Raw genomic sequence first — 24,798 nt, 5'->3', positions numbered from 1 at the left:
CAACTCACTGTTAAGTAACGCTTCAAGTCACAGCAGTTGCCGTTTAATTCCACCATACAACTAAGAGGTCCCTCTTGGCCTTGCTTTTAATTAATTAAGTCACAGTAGTGGCGAACGCGGCACTATAGCAGTTGCTTTCAGCCTAATTGTTCTCCAGGCATATTTGCAGCACTCCTGTCGAAATCCCAGGCTTGTTTCTGGAGTCAAGCTGCACAAATGAAGTTCCTGCTATTAAAGGCAGTTTGCTTTCTATTCCTTAGCAATCTGTTCCTAATGCAGAGCCCCGCTGGAGCGTGGACTTTTTTTTTTTGTTTAAGCAAATGGCAAAAAATGGTGATGTTTACCAAATACTGCATGCTTTTAGTGCTGCCTGTGCTTGGGAAGTTAAGGTTTTTCATGTTGACATACTATTTCCATCAGCAAGTTTTGCATGCCCCATGTGATAGATCCCAGTGCAATGGCATCATTATTTCCAGCCTGTGTCCAGGGTTTATCCTAACATATTCCTTCTCTTCTCTTCTCTTCCCTTCCCATGCTATGGTCTTTGAGCAGCAAAGCACATTTTTTCCATGCAAATCCCCCGAATATTAAGAGCCACTTCACTCCCAAAGGTTTGCAGGCAGGAGGATTTTCTTCACAGTTTCTTCACAGTGCTCTGAACCTCCATCTCAGACTGCAGGACAGACGCAACAAATTAAATCAACTTATGCTTAGTCACATCTGTTTCATTTATATCAAACTGGTGCCACTGAAGCAGAAAGCATTCTTACTCTTTCCACATTGTTCCAGCTGAAAATTAACCACCTTTGCACATAATGAAACTCATACTTCATCTGTTTAAAATAATTGGGCCCGTTTTATATTTTTGAAGCAGGCTGACTTACAGTTGCAATGTATCAGTCTATTACTAATGCAAGAGGGAATATTTCCTCTTTCATCTTCTGTGTTTACCTCTGTGGATTTATTTGCATGGGGTCTGTAACTGAGGAGATCTCTGTGGTTCTCCAACAGAATTAAGACTGCCCCAGGTGTGAAGATCTTGGACATCAGAGTCAGCGATGCGGACCAGTGGGGAGTTCAAGAGGAGACTGATAGCGCCAGGACCACTGCCACGATCACCTGCATGCACAATGACCCAGACCCAGAAAGCAGGTAAGCTCCTCTGTGCATTAACTCTTGCTGAAATGCTGATGGGAACTTTTTTGATGAGTGGTATTGCTCTTTTAACAGTAGCATTTGCTCCTTCTTGTCTATGTTGGAAAAACTGTAAGTGCTGTGATAAGAGCTTTGTTCCTTTCGTTTCGCTTCTGAGCTTGAGAAGTAGATGACTGAGTGTAACTAGAGGCAGCCAACTCACCCTGGCTCATATTTGCTATTCTTGCACCTTAAGGGCAGCAAAAGTCCCGTTGCAAAGAGCCAACAGAAATAAATGGATTAGAATAGAAAAATATGGAGAATAATTGAGAAATAATCGAAATAGGACAATGCTGTCTCTTTTATTTGAAAAGCTGTAGAAGTAATAGCTATTAAGTGTTCTTTATTAATGGTGCAGAACACCTATGAGTATCTATGAACTGTCTTTTGAAAGCTGGGTGCATTTGTTATGGTAATGCTCCCGCCAGCTATATCAAACATAATGAGAAATTTATATTGTTAGTCAGAATTACGTATTTGACAATACAAGCAATTTCTCTTCATTATCATGCAGTTACTGTACATTTAGAGTACACTGTGCATACATTTAGCATTAAATTGCATCATAATTAGAAAAGCACAAAACTTTATGTCAAAACTTTGATTTGAGGAGCTTTCTGCACCCATTCTTCCTGAAAGCTCTTTGTTTAGAGCTAGGAAGATTATTGCCCAAAGGTTTGGCATGCAAAGCGTATTACTGCTCTGTTGAACTTCTGGAGCTGTATTTGGGGAGCAAAGGACCCCCACCTAGTTCTGGGTACCTGCAGTATGAATGCTGAGGTGAGAGCTATTTACCTTGGTTCACTTTTCAGTGACAAAAAGGAAAACTGCTGGATGTGTAAAACAGGCCTAGTGCATGGCAAACTGAAAGCTCCTGTTTCTCTTCAGTAAAGATGGAGAGTGGAGGTGACTGAGTGGGATGTGGGCATTTGCTTTGCAAGCACACAAAGCAAGGGAAGGCGGTTCCTGTGCATTTAGTCTCTTAAGTGATGCAGAGCTTTCTGGCGTTAAAAGTCACAGAAACACTTCAATTCGTTACCTGCTTCATGCCCTTCCTGCCCACTGAAGGAAAAAAAAAAACAAAAAAAAACAACAACAACAACAAAAACCATCAGCAATAAAAATTTCCCTCTCGTTTCCGTTCATCGCAGTTGTAAGTCTGAATTTGCAATGTTGGAAGTTGTGGCTGACTCTCTCTTTTTTTTTTTTTTTTTTTTTGCTGGGGTTCCATGAGCTCCTGCAGTGGTGAAGCAGGGCTCTGGCGGTTGGAATAAGCTTTGTCACCAAATCCTTTGTCTTTCAACTACATTTCCCCACTCTTCCAATGCCTTGGACCCACTGGCGGTGGAAAGCTCGCCCAGGGACGGTGGCTCTGGGGTTGGGGGTGCAGCGCTGGCCCTGGTGCTGAAATGCTGAGGCAAGGGGAAGACTGAAGATGGTTTGGTGTAACAGAGGAGACTTTCTACCTAATGCAACTGCTTTTTTAAAGTTAAAAAAAGAACAGGCAAGGTTCTGAAACTTACTGCCTTGTACGTGGTTTCACTAATCCATGGAATTATACCTGTCACAGTAACTTACTTTTTATTAAAACTGATTTTTGCTTTGTATTGAACTGTTAAATTGCACAAAAGCAAGGAATCTCGAGTTAATTAATACTTTGACCCTTTCCTTTGTGAGATTAGTTTTAATATTTTTTGGATTAATTAAAGTATGCAAATGGAAACTGCTGAAAGATCGCTTCCAGATTTGCAAATACTGTAGTGCTTAAAGTAAATATTTAGCTTTGATCTTTACTTTAATTTGCCTTTTTGGTCATAGTGGTGGCCCTCTTGTTTCTTTTGAAGAATGTTAAGTGTTTCGTAGGGATTCTGATGCCTTGTGTAAACAAGCGGAGGCTTGAACTTGCTTCTGCTAAGGTCAGTGTGGCAGACTTTGAGTAACTCAAGGAGCTTCCTAAAGGCAGTTTATACGTGAGTGGAAGTCTGGTGAAAACAAGAACCATCCTGCCATGTCTCTGCTCCACTGCTGAAATCTGTCTGTCCACTGCCTCTCCACTGTTCTGCACTTGGGCTGCTACCTCCTCCCCAGTGCATGACCCCAGTAAGAGCCTGCAGCATTCCGTGCTGCAAGGAGAACTGCACTGTTGGGCTGCGACGTGGTGGTAATCCCTTCTCCATTCCCTTCAGCCACTGTTATCGGTGGGAGCCTTTTCAAATTTGCTTACTTTCCTAATCTTCTCCTTCTCCCCTCCGCAGTGTTATCGTTATCATGAGGTTTTCATCTCCGTTTCTCACATTTCCCTACGCAAATTGAGTGTTCATTAAAATGGTTTAAATTAAGACCTTTTCTCCTTTCATGCGGAGTGCATCATGCCTTTTCTGTGCATTACTTTAAAAAAAAAATCCTTATCACAATGTTTCAGGCAGTTTACATTATATTCTATTAAAAATCCATTTTGTCCAAGCTTGTCACAATTCGCAGATTAAAGCTTTGCAGAGTGTGTTTTGTTAGGAATACATTCATAAATTCACCTCTTTAGTCGTCCCAAAAGCTTGTATTTAAAACCTCTTTTGATAATGTAGTTGAACAAAGAGTATAAAACGATTTATTTTAAATATACACAAGTATATTGCACGCACCTATTCTGCTCTGTGCAGGGCCTTGCTTTGCCCTTACTGCTGTCATCTCAAAGGAGCTTTTTGGGAGCTCATTGAGCAAGGGGATGGGTTGTCATCATGCGTGCTTATTCTCTGCTTGGGGCAGAACTCCATGAATCTCATTGTGGGAGACTTAGTTGGATCAGAAGTTTGTTGCTTCAAAAAGATAGAGTATCTACTTCAAACACAAATGCTCCTGTGATTCCTGCAGCTGGGACCCAGTGCTTCTCTTCCATAGGAAATAATCTTAATGGATTTTTGTGCTGAGTGCAGAGTGCATTTTGCAAGGAGCAGAGGAAGTCAGGGCTGGCAGGCTTAGATAAGAATCAGGTGCTCCCAGCTGAACATGCAGAACAGTTGCATGTGTGAAGGACTGGCATCTTACCCTGTGGTGTAGGGCGATATGTTGAATTATTGCAAAAAAGTGTTCAATTATTGCAAGCTGCTGTGCCCCATAACTTTGCACTGATATCCAGAGGAATGGTATAGCAGGAACTTTGCCAGTGTTATAGGATTGGGTTATTTCAGACCACTGGCGTTCTCATTTGAAACGCTCCACAAAGCACTATGTTTCATGGTGCTGGGTTTCTACTTTGCTGGAAAGCTGAAGGAGAGCACCTTGGTGTGACTTGACCTTTGGTTCGCAAGAACAAGGCGGCACGGAGTCAAAAGTTGAGGCTGGGAAGTGGCCGCTCTCCTTTGGAAGGGAGTGTAAGAGACATCGTTCTCCTCACTCAGGATAACTGTCATTACATTTTATTGGATTATTAGCTGAGGGGGGAATCTAATTCCATGACAAAGTAGTACTTCAATCAGAAAGGTTGTATCTATGCTAACCGGTGAAGTTACTGAAATTGATTTTACCTGCAGGCTGAGCATAAAGTGACCAAACCTGTTCTTCTCACTCAGGGATTATTTTATCTCCGTGTCAATAATGCAGCTTCCATCTCTCAGAATATCCATCACTGCATAAATTAAACTTGCATGAGGGACGCTCAGAAGAGAGAAGTAGGGAAGCTGGAATCTTCAGAGGTTTCTTTAAGTTTCTGTCAGAACTATTTGTTCTGTTGCATGGACAATTTATATCTTTTTTTTAATTGATGCAGACCAACTCAGCTGTTTGGCATTTGACATTATCTATCTTCAAACTTGAATAAAAAAATAATATTCTGTAATGATATTCCATTTCTTTGCCATTTTAAAAGGTGTTCAAAGAATTCAAATAATTTAAATGACTTCAAAAAATTATAACCATAGTGTGTGTATATACATATGTATCTTTAAATCAGGGAAAGCAGTTATTTCATGTATTTATAGATATGCAAATAGAGCCTGCTGTTTTGAAATAATTCACTTCTTTTCTTGCACTTGGGAATGCCCTTTGAACCTGAAATCTCACTTAGGAGAAAAAAGAAGAAGATGTGAAATTGGCTGTCAGTTAAGATATGGGCACTTATTTATTTAAAGTAAATCTGTGTTATTGGAGCTGACGAACTGAGCAAAAATGTTGTATCATTTGGTTTTGTTTTTAAAGCTTGGCCCTGGTCCAAGGTAGGGGATGCAGAAGGAGTGTGAGTGGCATTGTATCCATCACGGCAGCCTTGGGTCTTTGGGAAGGAAGGTTTTCCTTGAAAAGAGGAGCTGAAGGTGTGGGCAGAAGTCATAGACTATGTGGTGCAGCCTACTGCCTTGGGTGTTCCTCTCCTATTCTTATGCACTTGCTGCTTTGCTTAGGTCAGAAGTGTCATGGGCAAAGAAATGTGCTTTGAATATGGAGTGAGTGTGGCCTGTAGATCCTGTAGGAGTTCATTCTCTGGCCTGGGCCAGACCCCAAGACAGCACTGTCTCTTGAGCCATTGATGAAGAGAATTTTATCTTTAACGTACCAGTTTTAAGGTTGTGACCTCTATTATGAGTGATGGAGTCTGCTCTGCTTTGTGTAAAGAGAAGCATCCACACACATTTTCAAACATAAATGACTCAATAGTGTCACACAGAAAACCCGATAAGAAGAATTTTAACTAACCTTTATTCTTTACATGTATGCCTTTTTGTATAAAGGAATCCAAGCAGGCTTGGAAATGTTTCTGTGAGATAAAAGCACTGACACCTCGCAGTAGCTTAAAGAGGACATAAAAAATAATAGACAATTAACAGCAGTAGGAAGGACCACTTAGTGTAGAAAGCTGCGGTTTTCGGATCAAATGGAAATGTATCATTTCAGGAGGATATTTTCTTTTTTTTTTCTTCTTTTTGTTCAAAGCTAAGAACAATGAAATTGTCTGTCCATCTCCTGTTGGGAGCCTAATAGCCTGATAACCACATGATTCCTCTCCTGGCCAGCCAGCTTTTTCAGATGGCTGTTTCTTTCTCTATCTTAGTTAAACTCACTGCTGCTCTGGTAAAGTCCCCAGAAGAGATGGGTCAGAGGGATTACTTACTGCTAGTCTGGATAATTGCTTCTTTACTGTGGTTCGTGCATCCAAGAAAGTAGTGGCTCTTCTTAAGGCATCCGTGCTGTGCTGGTACAGTACTTTTATTATGGCCCAAGGAAATCTTTTTGAACAAATGCATCTTTGATAACTGGAAAAACCTGTTGAGCAGTACAGCAAGGGATTTTGACAGTTGTCTGGAAAATCTGGAAAGTGGTTAACTTTTTTTTTTTTTTTTTGGAAGAACTCAACAGTATTCATCTGTATTCAATGGTTTACGATGATGTAGTACAGGGGCTTGAAAATGTCTTGGAAAACTAACATCTGGTAACATCTGACGTAAGGAGTATCTAAGTTAGATCATCAGGCCTTGCTCACCTCTAGGTGTGATCCTGGGATCAGAAAAGCTGATTCTGATTTCTGACAACTCGATAGGTTGCAGCTGTGTCTGAGGCTTAAGGCATTTTCGAAGTCTGTTTCCTGGTTCTATAAGTGGTTTGACAGACAAACATTGAGCTTTTAATTTCGACCCTTTCAATTTTGATCTCCATATATCTATATTGGCAGTTCAGAAGGTGTAAACCAATGGAAGCCATTTCTTAATACGTGTCTTTGATTTTGTATATTATCTGGGTTAAATAGCAAAAACATAGATGTGCAACTCAATGATACTTTGATTTTCTCAATTCAACAACAAATATACCAAGTGGCTTCAATAACCTCTTCACCAATGTGTTCCACAAAACCTGATTCAGTTCATATTTTGAATGAAATTTCCTCTGAAAGATGAGCCTAATCATTCTGAAATGAGTCTTGTTTTTGAATTTGACCTAATTAACTTCATTTTGGGTATATCATTCCTAGATGCGAATCTTAATGTAACAGTTGGGAAAGTTTAATTTCAGGGTAGGATAGTCTGCATAATTAGGGCTGTGAGAATATAGCAGGAAGGCTGGGAACAAATACCAAATGCATGCTGATGACTTCAAATTGTTATTCATCCATTGGTGCTTGCATGGCTTTTCCATATTAGTTGCCAAAGGGAGTATGATATACTCAAGAGTCAGTGGGCTTCTCTGAGGCTCTGCCAGTCTGTTGTCTGTTTTCATGGTTGTTTGAATCACTGCATGTGAGCTACTACAGAAGGTCCATCCTTGCTGACAGGAGAGTTTCAGTGAGCTTAGTGGAGATTTCAGAGGGATGGAGAACACATGGTCAAAACCATTATGCCACAAATGTGACCTGATTCTTCTGTAAATATTGTACTTAGGCACATATTCCCAGTAATAAAACCTGTTCTTCTGGCAAACTTAAGTCTAGATTCAGAAGAGTGCCACTTAAGTAACTGCTTGCTCTTAACTGGGTTCTGTTGATGCCTGTTATAATGATAAAGGAGGTACTTGGAGTCAGCAATTAGGGAGAACTCTGTATGGAAAATACAGGTCTTGATCGTAAGACACGCTATGTATAATAAGAAGCATTAGTGTGTCACACCTGAAAATATTGTTAAAATGCTTCTATAGCACAGAACTGTTCCTGAGTATATTAGAAATGTTACTAAGGGATTTATTTTTGGCAACTGTACACAGAGATTTGAGAGCCATAATTGGATTGTTCCTTGATATAATAGGACTGGAAAAGATTACTGAATGTGTATGAAATCAGAGAGCTGGTATGTGTGGCATGTTTAATTTGCACCTTTACCAGCTTATGAGCTTGACTTGTAGCAGAGCCTCCTGCACACATAGGAATTCCATGCAATGTGTGTTGACTTGCTTACTTAACAGCCAGTGCATGAAAGTACCAAAGCTAACAACTCATTTATTAGGCGTTTGGCCCAAAATTAAACTCATTTTATTGCTAGGAGGTGATGTTGCTAGGCAGCCATTAAGTACAGGCAAATATTAAGTTTGTTACTTTGATTTATTTGAATCATCTGTGCCAAATAAATTATATAATATCCCAGCATTAAGTTTGCATGAATTAATTCTTGCTTTAATTTGAATTTTTCAGTCACTTTACCATTTATATTCCTCACCCGTGTTTATAACTTAAAAAGATTATTTTTGAAACCCATAATGTCACTCTTGCAAAAAGAGAAAGTAAGCTGAGTGTCAGTGTATTACTATTATTTTTTTTTTAATCAAACCTTAGTGTTCTGTTGAGGAGAACATGAAACCAGATTAAAGCTAAGAGCCCTTGCACATTCATTGGTGTGATGAATCTGTAAATGGAGACTCGTCACTTTTGCAAATCCCCTGGTCCTCTAAGGAAACCACACAGAGGTTATGCAGCTCTTTGGGTTGGCATCACCCACCCAAATAGAGCACTTCAACTCTTTAAAAAAGGATGTGCTCAGCATTGCACGATCAAAAAGAAATTTAGGTTGTTCTCTTAGGATTTTTTAGTGTGGAGGTTTGACTCCAGAAGTTATTGGTCCTAGCGGTGAGCAGACAGCAGAGGTATTTTTGCTCTCCCTCTTAGGCAGTTTTCAACCATGCTACTTTCCTACATCTGACTGGTAGATCTTTTTGTTAGATAAGCACTCTTCTTAATGGTGTACTCTTTAATTTCTCTGCTGACGGGAGTAGGAAATAAGTTATTCCTCTTTTAAAAAGAGTGATTTAAGTAGGGAATAATGAATGCAAAATGCTGTCATTAAAAATCAGTAGATAATCTGATGGATCATCTGTCACTCCCAAGCCTTGCCATAAAAAAAAGTAGATAATAATTTTTAAGAAGAAAATAAAAATGTTAAGGATGAGTACGGGACATGTTGACTGTGAATGCCTTAATAATGAAAACCGTTATTTATTTAATGAACAACACCTTGAGACTCCTGCCCGAGAAGCACATTGTAGGAGAAGAGAATTTATTTCAAGAGCCTTTCAGAAAGGGTCTACTGTGAGAGGTGGGGTATTTTAGAATTCGGCAGTCCTTTGAAATTCACACAGCCAAAGACCAGATGTCCGTGCTGGTTTGCACACCTTGATTTCACTTTTTTTGTATCATTTTTAAGGGGTTGCTGATCTCCTTTGAAATCCAGTAATTGGATAGCTGCTCTGAGTTCAGCTGGACTAAGGGTTGCTTGGTGTTTAGTGATGCTGGAAATCTGCCATTTCCTTATTCAGCTGAACAAATGTCATCCACATCACAGCACGTGAGGGAGCAGAGCATGGGTGGCAGTTCTTGAATGGACACAGAAACTGCCCTTTTATTTTATAGAGGTTTGACACCATAGCAGAAGGGGTCAAGCGCAGCACTGCAGCTCCCTCCTGTTTACCAGGACATAATTCACTCAACTTTTTCTAATATTCAGGTTTTATGTATGTTGTTGCCCTAGGCCAGGTGAACTTACGGTGTTCCAAAAGATCTCTAGTGGAGGAATTAAAAAACCACATCATATGTAGGAGCTGAAAGTACCAGCGGACTTGCGTTGGTTTGGAGCTGCTCAGGCATTTGTGCATTTATCCTTAGCACAAATGCTTAAAGGCACTGGAGCTCCATTCCTTGTGGTTTACAGTACAAGTTCTCTTCTTTTTAAAAATATAGTAACTATTATAACAAGCTGGAGAACTGGGTGGACAGGGGCAGGATTTCATTCAACTAGTTGAATGGAGTTAGGAGTTGACCACCTGCAGTGGGACAGTTTGCGCTCGTGCCTCATGATCCAGTGAATTCCTGGAGCTTTTGGTTGGGCTGTCAGTCAGTCCTCACTTATACTTTACCTCTTCTGATGAGGGGATGTCTGCTGGACCTCTTCCCTCTGCGGAGATCAGCAGAACCGAGGCGGTGATGTGAGCTGTAGTGCTGCTGCAGCCTTGATGGAGAGACAATCTGCCGCACACTGTAAGTGTGCTTCTGGGTTCCTGCCGTGAGTGGTTGATTAGATCCTCATACCTTTTAGTTCTGTACCTCAGGAATTTTTTAACAAAGTGTGTTAATGCACAAAAACCCCAGTTTAAGCTTTATTCTTTTTTTTTTTCTGCAGTAATACCTCATGCTTAAATACAGAAATAAAATGCTTTCGGCATGCATGACCTTCCTTAACTACACCTGTCTCCCTGTTTCAAATGAAACTCATTTTAAATGTTCCCATACCCTAAACTGTAGGATATCCCTGTGACCTAGGTAGAATGTGAATCCTAAACTGAATTTGGAGCTCTCTGTGATGAAATGAATGCTAACTGCACGTTTATTTGTAGTCCTGCCTGTTACATTTTTCTTTGTCAGCAGAAGCCTTATTCCTACAAATTTATTACTGAACGAAGGAAAGAAAGAAACTACTCCTTTATCTGCTAATGCTGATTCCTGTAATCCATGGGTTCATTTTCTGTGCTGCTATTTTCCTTGTGTGGTTCTTCTCCAGCTTATGTAGCATAGAAAATCTTAATTGCTCAAGTCTGATGTACTTTTCTATTCCAGGCAACAGTGTAGGTTGCTAAACCATTATGTGGGAGATGCCTTCTGGAATATGAAGTGTGTGTTGCAGTTGGGATATGGCAGGGTTAGGGCCTGCGCTAGGAGGAACATTTTAATTAGAGTTTTGGATATCTTCTATGGGGCTGCCAATGCACTTTTCATCTGATGAGGCGAGGAAAGACCCATTTCCCTTCATAGCTGCTTTCTATGTTTTGCCTTTGAAAGTTTTATTCAGTTGTCAATATGTGCAAATAATATGCTTGGTGCTGGATTGAGTGTAGTACTGGAGTCAAAACATGCCCAAAAGACTGGAGCAGATCACTCGTTTGCACACACTGTACCCGACTCTTAATCTTCTTTTAAGTGGGCTTTAATTGGGTCTCTGGATGAAAATCTAAGTTCACTTCTGGTCAAAATGGTATCTTGTATGAACGATGGCTCAGAAACCGAAGTGCTGGGGAGTTGATCAGGATTGAATGGGTCCATGGTCTGCACCTGACCCTTGGGCCAGTGGTTGAACTCTTCTCTAAGGTCTCAAAGTGCTGTGGACGCATAGCCTTATTAAGTAGTACTGGTGATGCATATTGACAAGTCTTGCAGTTTTTATCATGTATCCTCAAATGCTTATTCTGTAAGTCACAGACTCCTGGAGTGATTTAATAAAAGAATTCATTTTGAATCTAAAGGCAAAAGCAAGATTCTTCTCATCATGAAAAAATTATGAAAATTTCATGAGATTCAAAAGGCAAGAAAGCAAAGAGAGAACACTGAAAAAAACTTGTTAGGATGAGTTCATGAATGTGCAGGGGGTTTTTGCATGTTGGTGATGCTGAGGAGGGCTCTTGCATTAGCCCAGCTGGACTGCATGCTGTGGTAGGGCAGGCTTCCACATGGCCAGCCCTAAGTCATCTGTCTTCTGCTAGTGGTCATTTGATTTCTTGTCTCGACAATTAGTGATGGAGCAGTCAGTAATTGTAAGACGAACATGGTCAGTCTACTTGCTAATACACCGTGAACACAAACACTGGAAGTTCTGAGGATCCCTGCACTGCTAATTAGTATTTCTGTGGTTTCACTAATCACTTGAACTGGGAACTTGGCCAAAACTAACAGAAGAGACTTCCAGTACAATAAATTGTTTTAATTTTGTGATGTGATCTTATGCATGGCTCAGTGTTTCTGAAGGCAAGAGTAGAATAAAATCTCATTTTGCATGATAACATATGCAAATCAGAACTTTTTGGTCCCAGTTGAAGCTCTGCTTCTATTGACATGGTGCTAGCAAAATGCTGGTAAGAATAAAAAAACACTAAAACTTTATTTTGCTGATAGTATTTCATTATTGCTTTGTAAGCTACCTTATCCATAGGGCAAAATCTGCCGAAGAGATAAGATCCCATAACTTCTGTTTGCTTGCATCGTTCTCTTTGTGATTTATACAGTGCCATAGATGTTCATGGCATTTTGCAGACATATAAAAGATTGACATGTTCCTGCCTCAAAGAACTTAAAAATTCTGCAGTTTAGCAGCAGTCAGCAGTTCCTCCTATCTGAGTTTTACTTTTAACGGCACTGTATAAAATCACTATTACACAGTCACCAAATGAAATAGCATTTTATTTTATTTTAGTTACGAATGTATTTCCTCCCCCCCTTCCCCCCGATTTTTGCTAAAGGTTCCACTCTGTCTTGATGAGGGGCTGCCTGAGAGTGGGACAGAAGCAATGCAGAGCAGCCCCCCGTGCTCTGCCCATGGACAATTACCTGTAGCAGTGTCCCTGTGACTGCTGCTAAGGGGATCATATAGCACTGAATGTGGCAGGGACATTTATGTTATGGGCTCTGCTGAGGAGGGGAAGATTCATAGCTCCTTCCACATCTCCTTTCGCATCAGGAGCCAAACTGCATTCCGTGGCAATGACTCCTGGCCATCCCTGCTTTATGCGAGGTTTGAACTGGTGACCAGCAATTAAACGCTCTGTATCCCGTTAACAACTTCTTGAGCCTCTCAGCAGGCACTTTGTGCTGTTAGCAAGAGGCTTGGGACGATTTCTAGAGCTCTTAACAGTTGAGGTCAATCAAGTAATTCCTTACTGACTACCCTGAAAATCTTTCCATTAAAGTTTAAGGGTCAAGGTGAGTAAAATATTCGAAGTGGGTAATACTTACGTCCCTATCTGGAAGAGAATATATTCACCTGCTCAACTCTTTAATTAAGTATATATGAAACCATTTCCCATCATTGATTTTCAACAACTGAATGTTGTTTTATTACCAGCATTTTTAGTGTCATCTTTCTACTTGACACGTCTTTATAGTCTGCATCATATCTGTAGAGTAATTATACGTGCAATTTTAGGATTTCTAGGCAGTTGTATAAAGTGAAATCCATCTATATCCTGCCCAAGTAATTTAATGGAATTACATGTATAAACATAACATTAAAAGCAATTTTCTGAGACTTGTGATTACACTGATTTTGTTTGTCACACACCTGCATGTTCCTGATCTATCATGGTCTGTCACTCACAGTAAACTCCATCCCAAAGCACAATGTGACAGATGATAGTGAATGTGATACATTATAATTTTTGAAAATGGTGATACTTGGGAAGATCTTAGTTTCACCCTACTAAATGCTTTGAAAAGAAATTATATTGAAAATAAGTAAGATTCTGGATGTTCTAACCATAACTGAGATTCTCTTGAATTTTACAAATTCTTTTGATGAATTATGGGAAGGGAAGAGTGTCTTTGATTCTTCCGCCAGCCAAAGGTGGTTGTAGCACCTCTCCTGATGGACAGACAGGTTTTGATTCTTTGTTTGCTGTGGGAGGTTGGTGCACGTGCGTGGGTTGGCCAAGCACCAGCTCCCAGTGCCTCAACAGCACTCTGTGTTTGCTTTGCTCTGGTTTGCTCTCATTGTGTTTCTCTGTTGCTCACCATCTCTGATTGCCTGCAATGGTATCATGCTCTAGTATCAGCTGTTGTGTTTTGCTGGGTAGCACCTTCCTTTTAGGTTTTTAACTTTATCAGTGCAGTCTGATCTCTTTATCTGCAGTTAGGGGGCCCACCATGGGCAGGATGTAGTTTTCACCCTGTCCATACTGTGCCTCCTGGTGGCAACACAAGCTCAGCTTGTGTTCTTAATGAAGGAGACAACAGTAAACCCTGGTGCCCTAAGAAAAGGGATGGGGAATTTGGGAGGAAAGCACCAAAGTGTTCACACATGGCTGGGTGGCACTTCCCAGCATCACCCAGGGTGCCTGGCTTGAGGCCGCCATGGTGGGAACCAGATCGGTGTCTCTCTGATGTGCACAAATGTTTTACCAGCTGTGCTGTGAACTACAGGGATTGTGGGAATTTCAGTCCCGTGCTCTGCTGGGGGCAGCTAATATCCTTCCTGACTGAGTACATCGCCTAGAGGGACCATTCTGTGCGTAACACTCTGGTAGAGAAAGTGGTACCAGGTGCTGAGCGAGGCGGGGTAGAAGACTAATGTGTTCTGTGTTAAATGGTGTCTTGGGTTTTGCTGGGTCCCTATTCATAAAACACAACAAAGTGGCGACAAGGATAAACCTTGTCAGCTAAAGGAGCTGCTGGGAATACCAGAGAGTACTTAGTGACTTAAACAAATCAAATTTTGAAATCCTCCCTTCCAAAGGAAAGCACAGAGAGGATTTAAGTAGAGTGAACAAGTGTATTTGCAGCGAAATGGCAGCGTGTCGGGGGGGTGGGGAGAGGATGCTGTAGGATGAGTGTGACCGTCTTGAGCAGCACCACAGGGCCTGGGCCATTGTGGGGCCCTCAGTCCACCTCCTGGTTGTGAGAGAGGGGAGTAGGCTCTTTCCAAAAGTGTTCTGGGTGGCAAGACCCCTCCTGCTTGCTGTTGGTTCCTGCTGCAAGGGGTTAACCTACCTTGATTGCTGATACCCTATTTGGGTCTGGGAAGATTCCTTTTTAATTGTAATTAGGCTGTCCTTGTGTTCATGGCTTGTTTCCACATGGGAATTGTTCCTGACAGAAGCTGTTCCAGGAGTTTGGCTGCCAGCCTGGTGCTGGGCTGCAGCTCGCTGCTGAGCCAGATGCTCCCTCTGAGGCTCTGGCCAAATCTCTTAGACTCTTTGTGCCTCAGTTTCTAATGATAAAATGCAAATACGAACATCTACCTGTCTTACAAGGGACTTAGCTACAGAAATCAGAGTATTAAGTGCTCTTAGAGAGTGCTGTGGGGAATGGCATGAGTTCTTCAGAGAGGCAGGCAGCAACACCCATGGGTTTGAGACTGGTTTGGCCTGTTTTCTTAGCTGAGGAAAATGAATGCACTAGTTACAGAGCTTCTGTAGGAAGACAAATGATCAAGAGAAGGCTGTAAAATGTATGCTCTCCTGCATAAGCATGTCAGCGAGATTCCTTGGGCTTTTCAGAAATACTTAACTCTCACTGAAGTTTGCAGTCATATAACAGACAATCCCATGAACCTCTATTTGTGTCTTTGTGTCTACTAACACTACTGACTTCAGGGGACTTGACCCAAGAGCCTCTCCATCCTCTTTGGTGGCCATTGGCTAGTCCAGCACAGCCTGGTTGCTGCTGTCCTCATGCTCTACAGGTAGAATATGTGATGTGTATGTCGGGACGCTGAAAGACAGAGATGGGTCCTTTTTCTAATGGGACATGATGGTGCATTGTTGGTTGTGCATCACCAAGTACGTCAGAGCTGAGCTGAAAGTCAATTTTTATCTTGCTTTACCTGTTTCTTTCCTTCTTTTCTTTTCCTCTGAACTATTACATTGTATTCCCTAAGGGTAGGATAGGGCCTTTGCTCTATTACATGGAAACTTATTGAAAACTTGTGGAAGATTATGTTCCTTTTCACAGTTCTCTACTATTGTATTAACTTGTTCAAAGAGCTCCAGCAGGTTACTGAGTTCTCTCCAGCAGGGACTCTGCTGCCTCAAGCCTTTGCTGTGAATCTCACCTTAATTAGATCCTTCATCCCTCTCTCAAGAACAGATGGGAGGCTCAGGGCTCTGAAATATTTGGGGTCTCCTGGGAGACCTGAGGAGTGGTTCTCCATGGTGTGTACCCCTTCACAAGTACAACCATCAATACCAGTCCTCCCCTTTGAGGCTGGCTGTGCTGGTCCAGCATGGATGCCCTTCCTACTGCCTGTGGTGTGCTGCAGGCTCCTGTTGGCCTTAGAGGCTCCCCACTGTCCTAGTTTCAGTTGGGATGGAGGTAATTTTTTTCTTTGTAGTGTCTGATATGGTTCTATATTTTGGCTTTAGGAGAAAAGCGATGTTGATGGGTACTATAAGATTTTTCTTCTCATACATACAGTAGTCACTAATATTCAGTGGTGCTCACGTCTCATTTTCTAATCTTAATATCTACTAAGACAGAGGCATCCATCACCTCTCTCACTGCTTTAGCATTCACTAGTCAGCGGCTTATGCAATTGATAGAGAGCTTTGTACCTTTCTGCCTTGTGCAAGATGTTTCCAATCTGATGAATGGGTACCAGAAAAAAGCACTAAAACATGACCTATTGAAAACCCTATAGGCCAGTTCATAACCCACATTACTGATGAGAAATCTGGTCACCACTAGATTGCATGTGGTTGTTTTTTTTTTGTTTTACATGCTTCCTTGAAACAGCATTTTTTCTGCCAGAAGCTCACAGCAAGACATGTCCCTGCCATGTGTCTGTGAACTAAGCCCGATACAGCACAGGTGATCAAAGGGAGTTGTTGACAATGGAAGGAGACTGAACCACAGGAAATTGAGCCCTCTTTCTCCTGGATAATCTAAAGAAGATGTATTGCTGTGTGTTTGTGGTGACTTACATTTTTTGTCGCTATTGTAACCTGTTCGCTTTCTTGGCTTGTCAGCCAAATACGTGCTAGCCAGCAGTCTTCCCTGTCTTTGGATCAATACGTGCTAGTAGCAGTAGTTTTTCCAATAGAAAATGTGACATATAGCTTTGTTTGCTTCCCTCATTCCTTCCTTTGCCAGTCTAAGCCTTTGGTTCAGCTCCGTGTATACCAAAGGGGTTTTACAAGTGAAGCACCTGCATGCTTGGAGTTTAGTCTGAAAGAGGACTTGGCAACCTTCGTTTGGAAATGGGGAGGTAGTTCCAAATGCTGAACTGAGCCTCTGAAGGCTGGATATGTAAAGGATGAAGAGACAGCTCCAGCTGAAAACCGTTGTAGAAGGTTTCTGTTCTGTTTGCTGGGCCTTGGAATACATACAAACCCATTAAAATGAGACCATAAAACAAGCCATGGACTTTGGTGTATGTGCAAGTTTGGCAAGAACCAAAGCAAAGAGCAGAAAGATTTAAAGCAAGTGTCCTTCTGAAATTATAGTTTCGAACAGGGAGCTCCAGGCCAATCGATGAGAGTCTGCTTTTGTTATGGTCACAAAAATCACAAGTCTGACTCATGCTGTTACAGTGATGCACAGTGTTGTCAAGGTAATGGATTCAGGCACTTGGCATATATAGGAAAGGGGAGGGAGGGTGTAAAAGGCAAGGAGGTATTCTGCAGACCTCCAGGAACAAGTTTTTTGGATTAAGGATTAAGGATTTTTTTAATTATTATTATTAATTTTTTTTTACAGCGGTAGAAGTTTACTGCCCTGGCCTATTGCTGCTATCACGCACATCACCCTGGGAATGCTGTTCTTTCCCTTACGTTGCAGGGTTTGTGAACTTTTGCTGCTTTATCTCCCCTTGCTGGCAACCAAGAACCTTCCCTCCATCAGGTTTAAGTGGAAACAAGAGAGAGGGAGAGGGCAGAGGTGTTGGGAACGTGACTGCTGCTTCACTCCTTAGGAAAGGAGCTTGGCTCTAAGGGAGCTATTGAATTAGCAGAATTCCTAAGAGACTGAGGTAAGCAGGAAGCCTCTAAGGACCGTGGTTGGAAATCTATCAAGACGTTTTTTTCTTTTTCCCCTTCCTTTACCCCCCTCCTTTTTTTCCCTTTTGTTCTTCATCTTTTTTTTTTTTTTTTTTCTTTTCCTTATTCTCCTGTTTCTTTTTTGCCTTCTTCCTCTTTCTTTCTGTTCTCATTTCTTCTCTTTGTTTTCATGGTAGAAGCAATGTTTTAAAGCATTATTTAAAGACAGACTTGACAGAATCAGCCAAAAAGGCAAGAGAAGTGGGATTTCTGTTGTCAAAACTTTGCAGTCCAATCTGCTTGCTTAGTTGTACTTTGATAAAGAGAGAAACTGACAGAAAAAAGAAAAAAGAAAGCAACCAACTTTTAAAAACTATCAAGATGAGAGATTGCTGCCTATAAAGCTTTATAAGACAAATCCTTCCATATATAACTCCTTGTCATTCTTTCACTAACTTAAATGAATTCAGAAATGGGCAGCAAAAGAGAAATGTCGCCCTTAATGAGGTATTCTGATTTATAAGGACCGATAATGCAAAGGACATGTTAAGCATTTGAATAATGCACTGAAATACTGCACTGTAAAGCTGACACACAACCATGGCTGGAACAGAGCTCACAAATGGGATGATACAGTGCAATTGCCTGTGGAACCTTCTGAATGGGTCGAATCATTCAGATCTTTCAGTAGGACACCTACAGTCTTACTTAGTTGTTTTCTGTGTGTTGACTCTCTGAGTCAATATAGAGTGTATTGCACTAATTAGCAGTGACAATATTTTATCCTCCAAATGACAACACACAGTGAAGTTGGCTTAGACACGCAGCAAATCACTGAGGCTAAATAAAGTGCTGCTTAAAAATAATGTGGTGGGTAGACATTTAAACACCACAGTCTAATGGTTAGATCCAGCAGTGATTCTTTTGTTTCCATAAATTAAATACCAACCAGAAAAGCAAAACGAAAAAGACTGAGAAGACCATAAGAAACATGGTAAAAGTATTAAAAGTCAGTACACTACTGTCAGAGGCAAAATTTTGGTGTTCGGGAGTCGCTCAAAGTGTATCTCACAACTCTCACAGTGTTTTCTTTCCAGTAATGCACAGTACAGCGAGGATGCTATTGATTTAAACTGGGGAGGAAGAACAGTGTTATCTCTTGTCCTGGGCAAGTATGCACAAACTCCTGATTTAAATGCTAGTGGATCTGTGGAGTGTCTCAGAGCAAACTCAAGTCCTGGGGAAATAATCTTTTCCTTCCCTGGATGCTTATATTTCATCACCTGTACTATTATGAAATTTTATATGTAAGTCACAGGCTTTCCAAGAAAATAGAATAATAAATTCATGCTTCTGCACAAGGGCTTTTTCCTGATTCATCCTGGGCACATAGAGCGTTGTGATGAGTATTCTCTGGTTCTTGGCTATAATGGACAGAGGGGATGGCCAAAGCAAAGGAATAAAGCACTTCTCTGCTTTGCAGCAGCAGTCAGGGCTTTCTGTTCAGCCACTGGGAGGTGCATGAAAACAAGAGAAACCGCATCTTCCTCCCGAGGAGCAGAGAGCTGCTGCTCCCAGATAGGAGAGACTGAAGTTGCCGTGTGTTCAGTTTTCCTGCTGATACGTGAGAATTAAGTGGTCTCTTCTTTTGGGATAGAGGTGTCTATATGATTGTTTTTTTTTTTTTTTCCTTGCTTGAATTGTGGTATTATTAGGTCACTGTGCTCGAAAACTGCATAGGAATGTTGGTCATTTGTCTAGGTGTGTCACTAGCAATGTCACTTTGTGCAGTGCCAGCCCTCTTGCTGCTGCTGCGGGGCTGGGAGGTAGGCTGGAATCCTGCTGGCTGTGCTATTATTCCCCAAAGGGCTGGCTTTCAGTCCGGGGACCTTGAGGATAGAGCTGTGCCCATGACAGGAGTACAGGAGGAACTGTGCTTATTGAAGCAGGAATGATGCTGGAAGGGACCTGCCCTACTCTGTTTAACAGAAAGTAAAACTGCAATAAGTGCATGAATCCAGGCTGGTTTTGGTGCACGGTGGGAATGCCAGCTGTCCCACCCTAGGAAATAAACCCACACCCATTATTTTAGCTCTACCTGTAAGGTAGGAAGCTTTGATGGCTGCCTCAGAAAAAGGTGTACCTAAGGCTGTATGATGACTGTTATTCATGATGTGGAACACAGAGAATGTCAGTGCAGTTACTTTGATGTTTTGTGCAGTAGCAGGGCAGTGCTATAGGGATATGGACCCATAAAATGGAGGCTTGGAAATGACAGCAAGGGTTTCTGGCTGATGCTGCAAATTAACAATAAGCCTCAGGGGCATGGTGTAATTATTTACTTTGCTAAATAACACGGAGGAACTATGGTTTAATTACAGTAGTTTAGCTGTGCAATGGAATTGCAGAGAATGTAGCTTCAGTGCCCTGCAATAATGAGCCTTGCTAACGGTTACTTCTAATATTGGATAATATTTCTTTTGTTTTAAATCATCCTTTCTAAATGAGTTCCATGCAGATGAGAAGGAGCCTTTCCAAAGTATCACAATGGATTGTTTTTGTTTCTGAAAGACATAACCCAACAAGGCATTTGATATTACAATTATACTCAGTAAAGCCAGATGCATTTGGCTCCTCTCTTATGTCACTGACATCCCTTTTGTGCTGGATTTTGATGAAATTTCAATGAAAAACCATGTAACTGGGCATCTTCAGATGGGGGAAGTCTCTATTTCTCAGTCCTACCACCAGTCCAGTCAACTTCTTCATTTCTTTTTAGCTCTAGATGCTGATCTAAGCGCATGATAAAAGCAGTTAGGCAAAATCTGCGGTCTCTTTCCTGCTTTATACCTGTGAGGAATTGAATGCCTTTCCCAGACAAGCTGATAGAATACCTGTAGTGTTTTGTGTCACACAGGGCCCGAAGAACATGGAAATACAGGTTGTTCCCTTGTACAGCTGTCCAGGCGTAGTTAGATTTCATGTTCGGGGAGCTGGTAATTCTTCAAGCTGTCAGCTTTTGGGGTGGGTGAGTGACTGAAGCAGAGAGACTGATGTCTGGCAGTTGGAGGACTGCAGGCTGTGCTTACAGAGCAGCTGAGCATCTCGGCAAGATTCAGAAAATAAATGACACAAGTGGTAAATAGGGGAACGTACCCCAGGAAAAGCACTCCCTCTTGGGAAGAGCAGGAAATAAAAGGCTGTTTTAGTGCTAACTTTTGCTGTAAAAATGAGGCTGTTGTACGTAGAAATAGAAGGGATGTCAGTGTTCTCTTCTTAGGAATGTTGCTGTTAGCCCATGTCCTGGCCCAGATGTGAACGGGGTGATTTTATTCTACAGATCAACATTTTCATTGTTGTTTCAAAATACTGCTTCTTCTGTTTTTCAGATTTAGTCATATTGAAAAAATATATGTATTCTTTGCAAAACTTTAATGGTAGGGCTGCGTAGACGTCCGTAAGTTTTTGCCTGAAGAAGAGCTGAGGGCTGTGCATGGGGAAACCTTGTGCAGGTGGGAAGGACATCAGAATTCAGCCTGGCTCAGGAGCAAATGCAAGCAGCAGCAGGACTGCAAGTGCAAATAGCACACAGGCAAGAGTCTGTAGAGATCTGCAGCAGAAGCAGATGAGCCAGCCTGCTTCTCACCAGGACCTACCGTGTGCCCCATGCATCTCCCCTCCCTGTGACCTGCACGCTCTACGTCCGGGGTTGCCGAAGTGATGATCCATAAAAGGTATAAATGTAATAAACTCAGACAGCAGCAGCAGAGTTAGAGAAGCCTCATGTCACAATCTCCTGCTTCCTACTGCTAAAAACGTGTAGCTAGGACATTGCTGATCTGCCTGCTGCAATCAGAGATGTTTGCATGCTGCACTGAACATATGCTCTAGGTACTCTCCGCAGGGGCTGGCAGATTGCTTCCTCTGTGCAATCATTTGTGTTGCTGCTGCTGTTCTCCTGCCCAAATGCAGGTCTGAAACCCACACAATCATTTCCAGTTCTGCTTTACGTGTTCCTGATGCTGGGGCTCTCAGAGGGCTGCTGTTTAAAAGGTGCTGTCTTGCTGTCTCCAAGCCAGCCCTTGAAACCAGAAATACTGAGATCTGGAGACTTCCATTTTGGATTTTTTAAAATTTACTTTTGGCTGGAATTTTAAGACTACATCTCATCAACTACTAGGATAAAATTCAAACAGAAAGTCTATGTAACCGTAGGCCTGAGTTCTCTCCTAAAAGAGATGCTGGCACTGGGGGCAGCCCTCCTTATTCAGCTCCTCTACATACAAATCTGATAAATGAGCAGCATAAGAACTCTTTGATAACAGCATGCAGAAAAAACATCTCATAGCAAATAGTGATGAACTCATTGTGCAATTTCACCTTTTTGCTGTGTGTGGGCCGCTCACACCGGCAGTATGCATTGTGATCCCTGCAGGTCTCTGTGCTCAGAGGAGTTAAGAAAAGGAAGATGTTCAGGAGAAACTGCTGCGCTACTGCTCTTCAGTTCCCACTTGGTGTAATGTGTATGGCAGAATGACAAACTTTGTTTGCACTGCTGAGGTGTTAATCCAATTTTGGTGTTGACAGTCCCTCTTTCCTTCCAGCAGAAGCAACTCGACGTTTTTACTCTACACTTCCCCCTCCCCCCCTTCATTTTTCCTGGGCCATATGGGCATTTTGGCTTGGAGTTGAGGCACGGGACATGGTGGTGCAACCAGGCACGCTTTGCATATGGGCTGCTGCTTTGTTACGGCAGCTCATGTCTGCTCCGCTGGGAGCAGAAATCTGTTTAAAGAGACTGTAAGATAGCAGTGCAGCTGGTTAGGTGAAAGTTTCAACTTTAGAAACTTCTCAAGGAGCCAGAGAAGAAGAATTAAGTGGGTGTCAGGGGAAGAACAAAAGAATGATGCTAACTGAAAAAGTGTTATTAGGATAAAATCGCTCTCTGGATCCACTCAGGCAATGATGGATGGGATGTGTACACAACATTGATCAGCGCGTATTTTATTTCCTTAGTCTGTCTGCTGCCTACCAGAAGGGTGTATACCTCATTCTTAGCAGTTTCTGCTTCTCTGAGAGCGGCCCTGGTTTCATATGCCCTGAAACTGCTGTTTTGGCAGTGGGAAAGGATCACTGTTCGGCTCTGAATCAACCACAAGACCTTTCCTAAGCTCTCTGTCCCTATCCAGCATCAAACCAAAAGCCGAATGTGCTCTTTTCTTTGTCAGCTTGGTATCTGTTGGGCCCCTAAGGTTGGTCTCTTATTGGAAGTATGTGCTGGAACAGTAGGGGAACTCCAAAAGCACAGAGCCCTTGGACATCCAGGCACGTTAGGGGATGCTGTGCCCTGCCCTGATGGAACAGGTGAGAAGCAGATGTTGAAGTCAGATGAAACAGCAAGAAGGTGAAACCTCAGCACCTCTCCCAAAGACCGTGTTATTCCGAAAGCTGATATCCTCATGTGTTTATTTTTTTTCTTTGGTTAAGTGATTTATATTTTCCTGTTTCTTTTGTTAGCTCAACCAGGAATGAGCCCAGTGATCACTAGAGATTGTTTCTGCTGGAGAGAAGAACTAGCTCTCCCAATTAAAGGTTTCGAGAGTCGATTTTGTAGCCTGGGGCTCGATTCCTTTTCTAACAGACTCTTCTATGTCTTTTAAGAGTGGACTACAGGATATTTTATAATTGATACCATTGGAATATATTGTAAATACTCTAGGGACTGAAGACCAAATAATTGGGTACTGTGCTGTGAGTGCAACAGAAAATTAATGTCAAACACATGCAGAACATGCCAGATCCAGCTTCCTTGCCACTTCTGCTTTGGCCATCTCACGGCACAGCAGTGCTGCTCATCAAATGATACCGAAATAATCTACTGAATTTTAAACAAATCCAAACCTTCAGATTGTGTTGTTCTTGTTCAAGTGAAAGGTGCAATTACGTCCTCTATTAAAAATGCTAATGAAGCCCAAATGGGGTTGGGTGGGGGTCAAAGCCATTGTTTGATTTTAATGAAACATATTTTCTTTTTGCACTTTATTTTAATGAGAGATGTCCTATTAAGCTTAATACAGTCAAACTTCTGATAAAAGCCCTTATCAAAAAGCCAGCCATAGAAAAATAAATTAATTTAATTGTGGCAGCTAAACAAAATGGACCATTTTCTTGGATGGGAAGCGAATGGGAATATGATCTAATAACGCTGTACTTATTAGTATTTCTGATATGTAAATTAAAAGCATAAAGTGAATAGCAAGATGATCCATAGCTTCCCTAGACAGAGTAGTAAATGTGAGCTGTATTTTTTTTTTTTACACAGAAAACTGATATAATTAGAAGTCTGTTAACATTTTTTTTAACTGCGTGAAATGAACAAGCCACAGGAGACCAGTTCATCATAATAATTAAAGTTCAGAAATAGTTTTATATTACCATAAATGAGATTTGATACATATCTTTTTAATTTACTGTAAATAGCCTCCCTCTCTCTCAACAGAAATATGCATCATCTTTGGGTGATGGTTCTGTTTGTCTCAGATGCTCCATAGTCTGCTGTTTGCCAAGGGCATACATTAAATATCTTCCTAATGTGAGGAACATATGGGTTACCACTTCATAACAACAAGAACAAACAAGCACAACAATTTCTCTCTTATCCAGGGGACGTGTTGAACATGAGCATTGAATGTTGCTGATTTTCAACGTTTCTTGAAATTCAAGTGCACTCTTTACAATAAAAGTTTATGAGGTATAGAGTACAAATTAATGACAAGGAAGTGATATCTGGGTTAGGCATACTTTGTACTCTTGGGAATTTAATAGCATTTACCATTCCTATTACTTTGGACTCTTCCTGAGTGGTTCATTTTGGGGCACTATGAAACAAATGAGGTGGTGGCTTTGGTTTGGTCTTCTCCAAATCCTACCCTGAGCATCCAGCCACCCCACAGCCTGCAGTCCTCTGAAAGTGCAAAGTACCTTTGTGCCTCTGGGAGCACTGGAGGCAGGATTACTCTTCCATTCTAAAATACGTTGCTTTCCGCAACCCTGGCTTTTGAACCTATCTTCACTTAAGCTCTTTTGGCTGCTTCAGCCCTGTCTTACCATATTCAGTCCTGAATCCCTTCTTTGATGTACTTGCCTTCACTTGTTCCTGTGCGGATGATTTAAGGCTAGCAAATAACACTC

The 24,798-nt window shown here is 41.6% G+C and overlaps 1 protein-coding gene across 1 annotated transcript in view; it reads left to right on the top strand.

The window, feature by feature from the left end:
• The window catches only part of TMEM132B (transmembrane protein 132B), a 177,966-nt gene that overhangs the window by 68,724 nt on the left and 84,444 nt on the right, over nucleotides 1-24,798 (top strand). The window contains exon 3 of the mRNA XM_085238511.1: nucleotides 1,012-1,152. Coding sequence (XP_085094637.1) covers nucleotides 1,012-1,152 — 141 coding nt within the window. The remainder of the gene's footprint in view (nucleotides 1-1,011; nucleotides 1,153-24,798) is intronic.

This window comes from Meleagris gallopavo, chromosome 17 (assembly GCF_905368555.1).
Source record: "Meleagris gallopavo chromosome 17, MGAL_WU_HG_1.1, whole genome shotgun sequence".
In the NCBI taxonomy this organism is placed as follows: Eukaryota; Metazoa; Chordata; class Aves; order Galliformes; family Phasianidae; genus Meleagris; species Meleagris gallopavo.
Note: the sequence above shows the minus strand (reverse complement) of the source record. Positions and strands in the feature narration are given on the sequence as shown.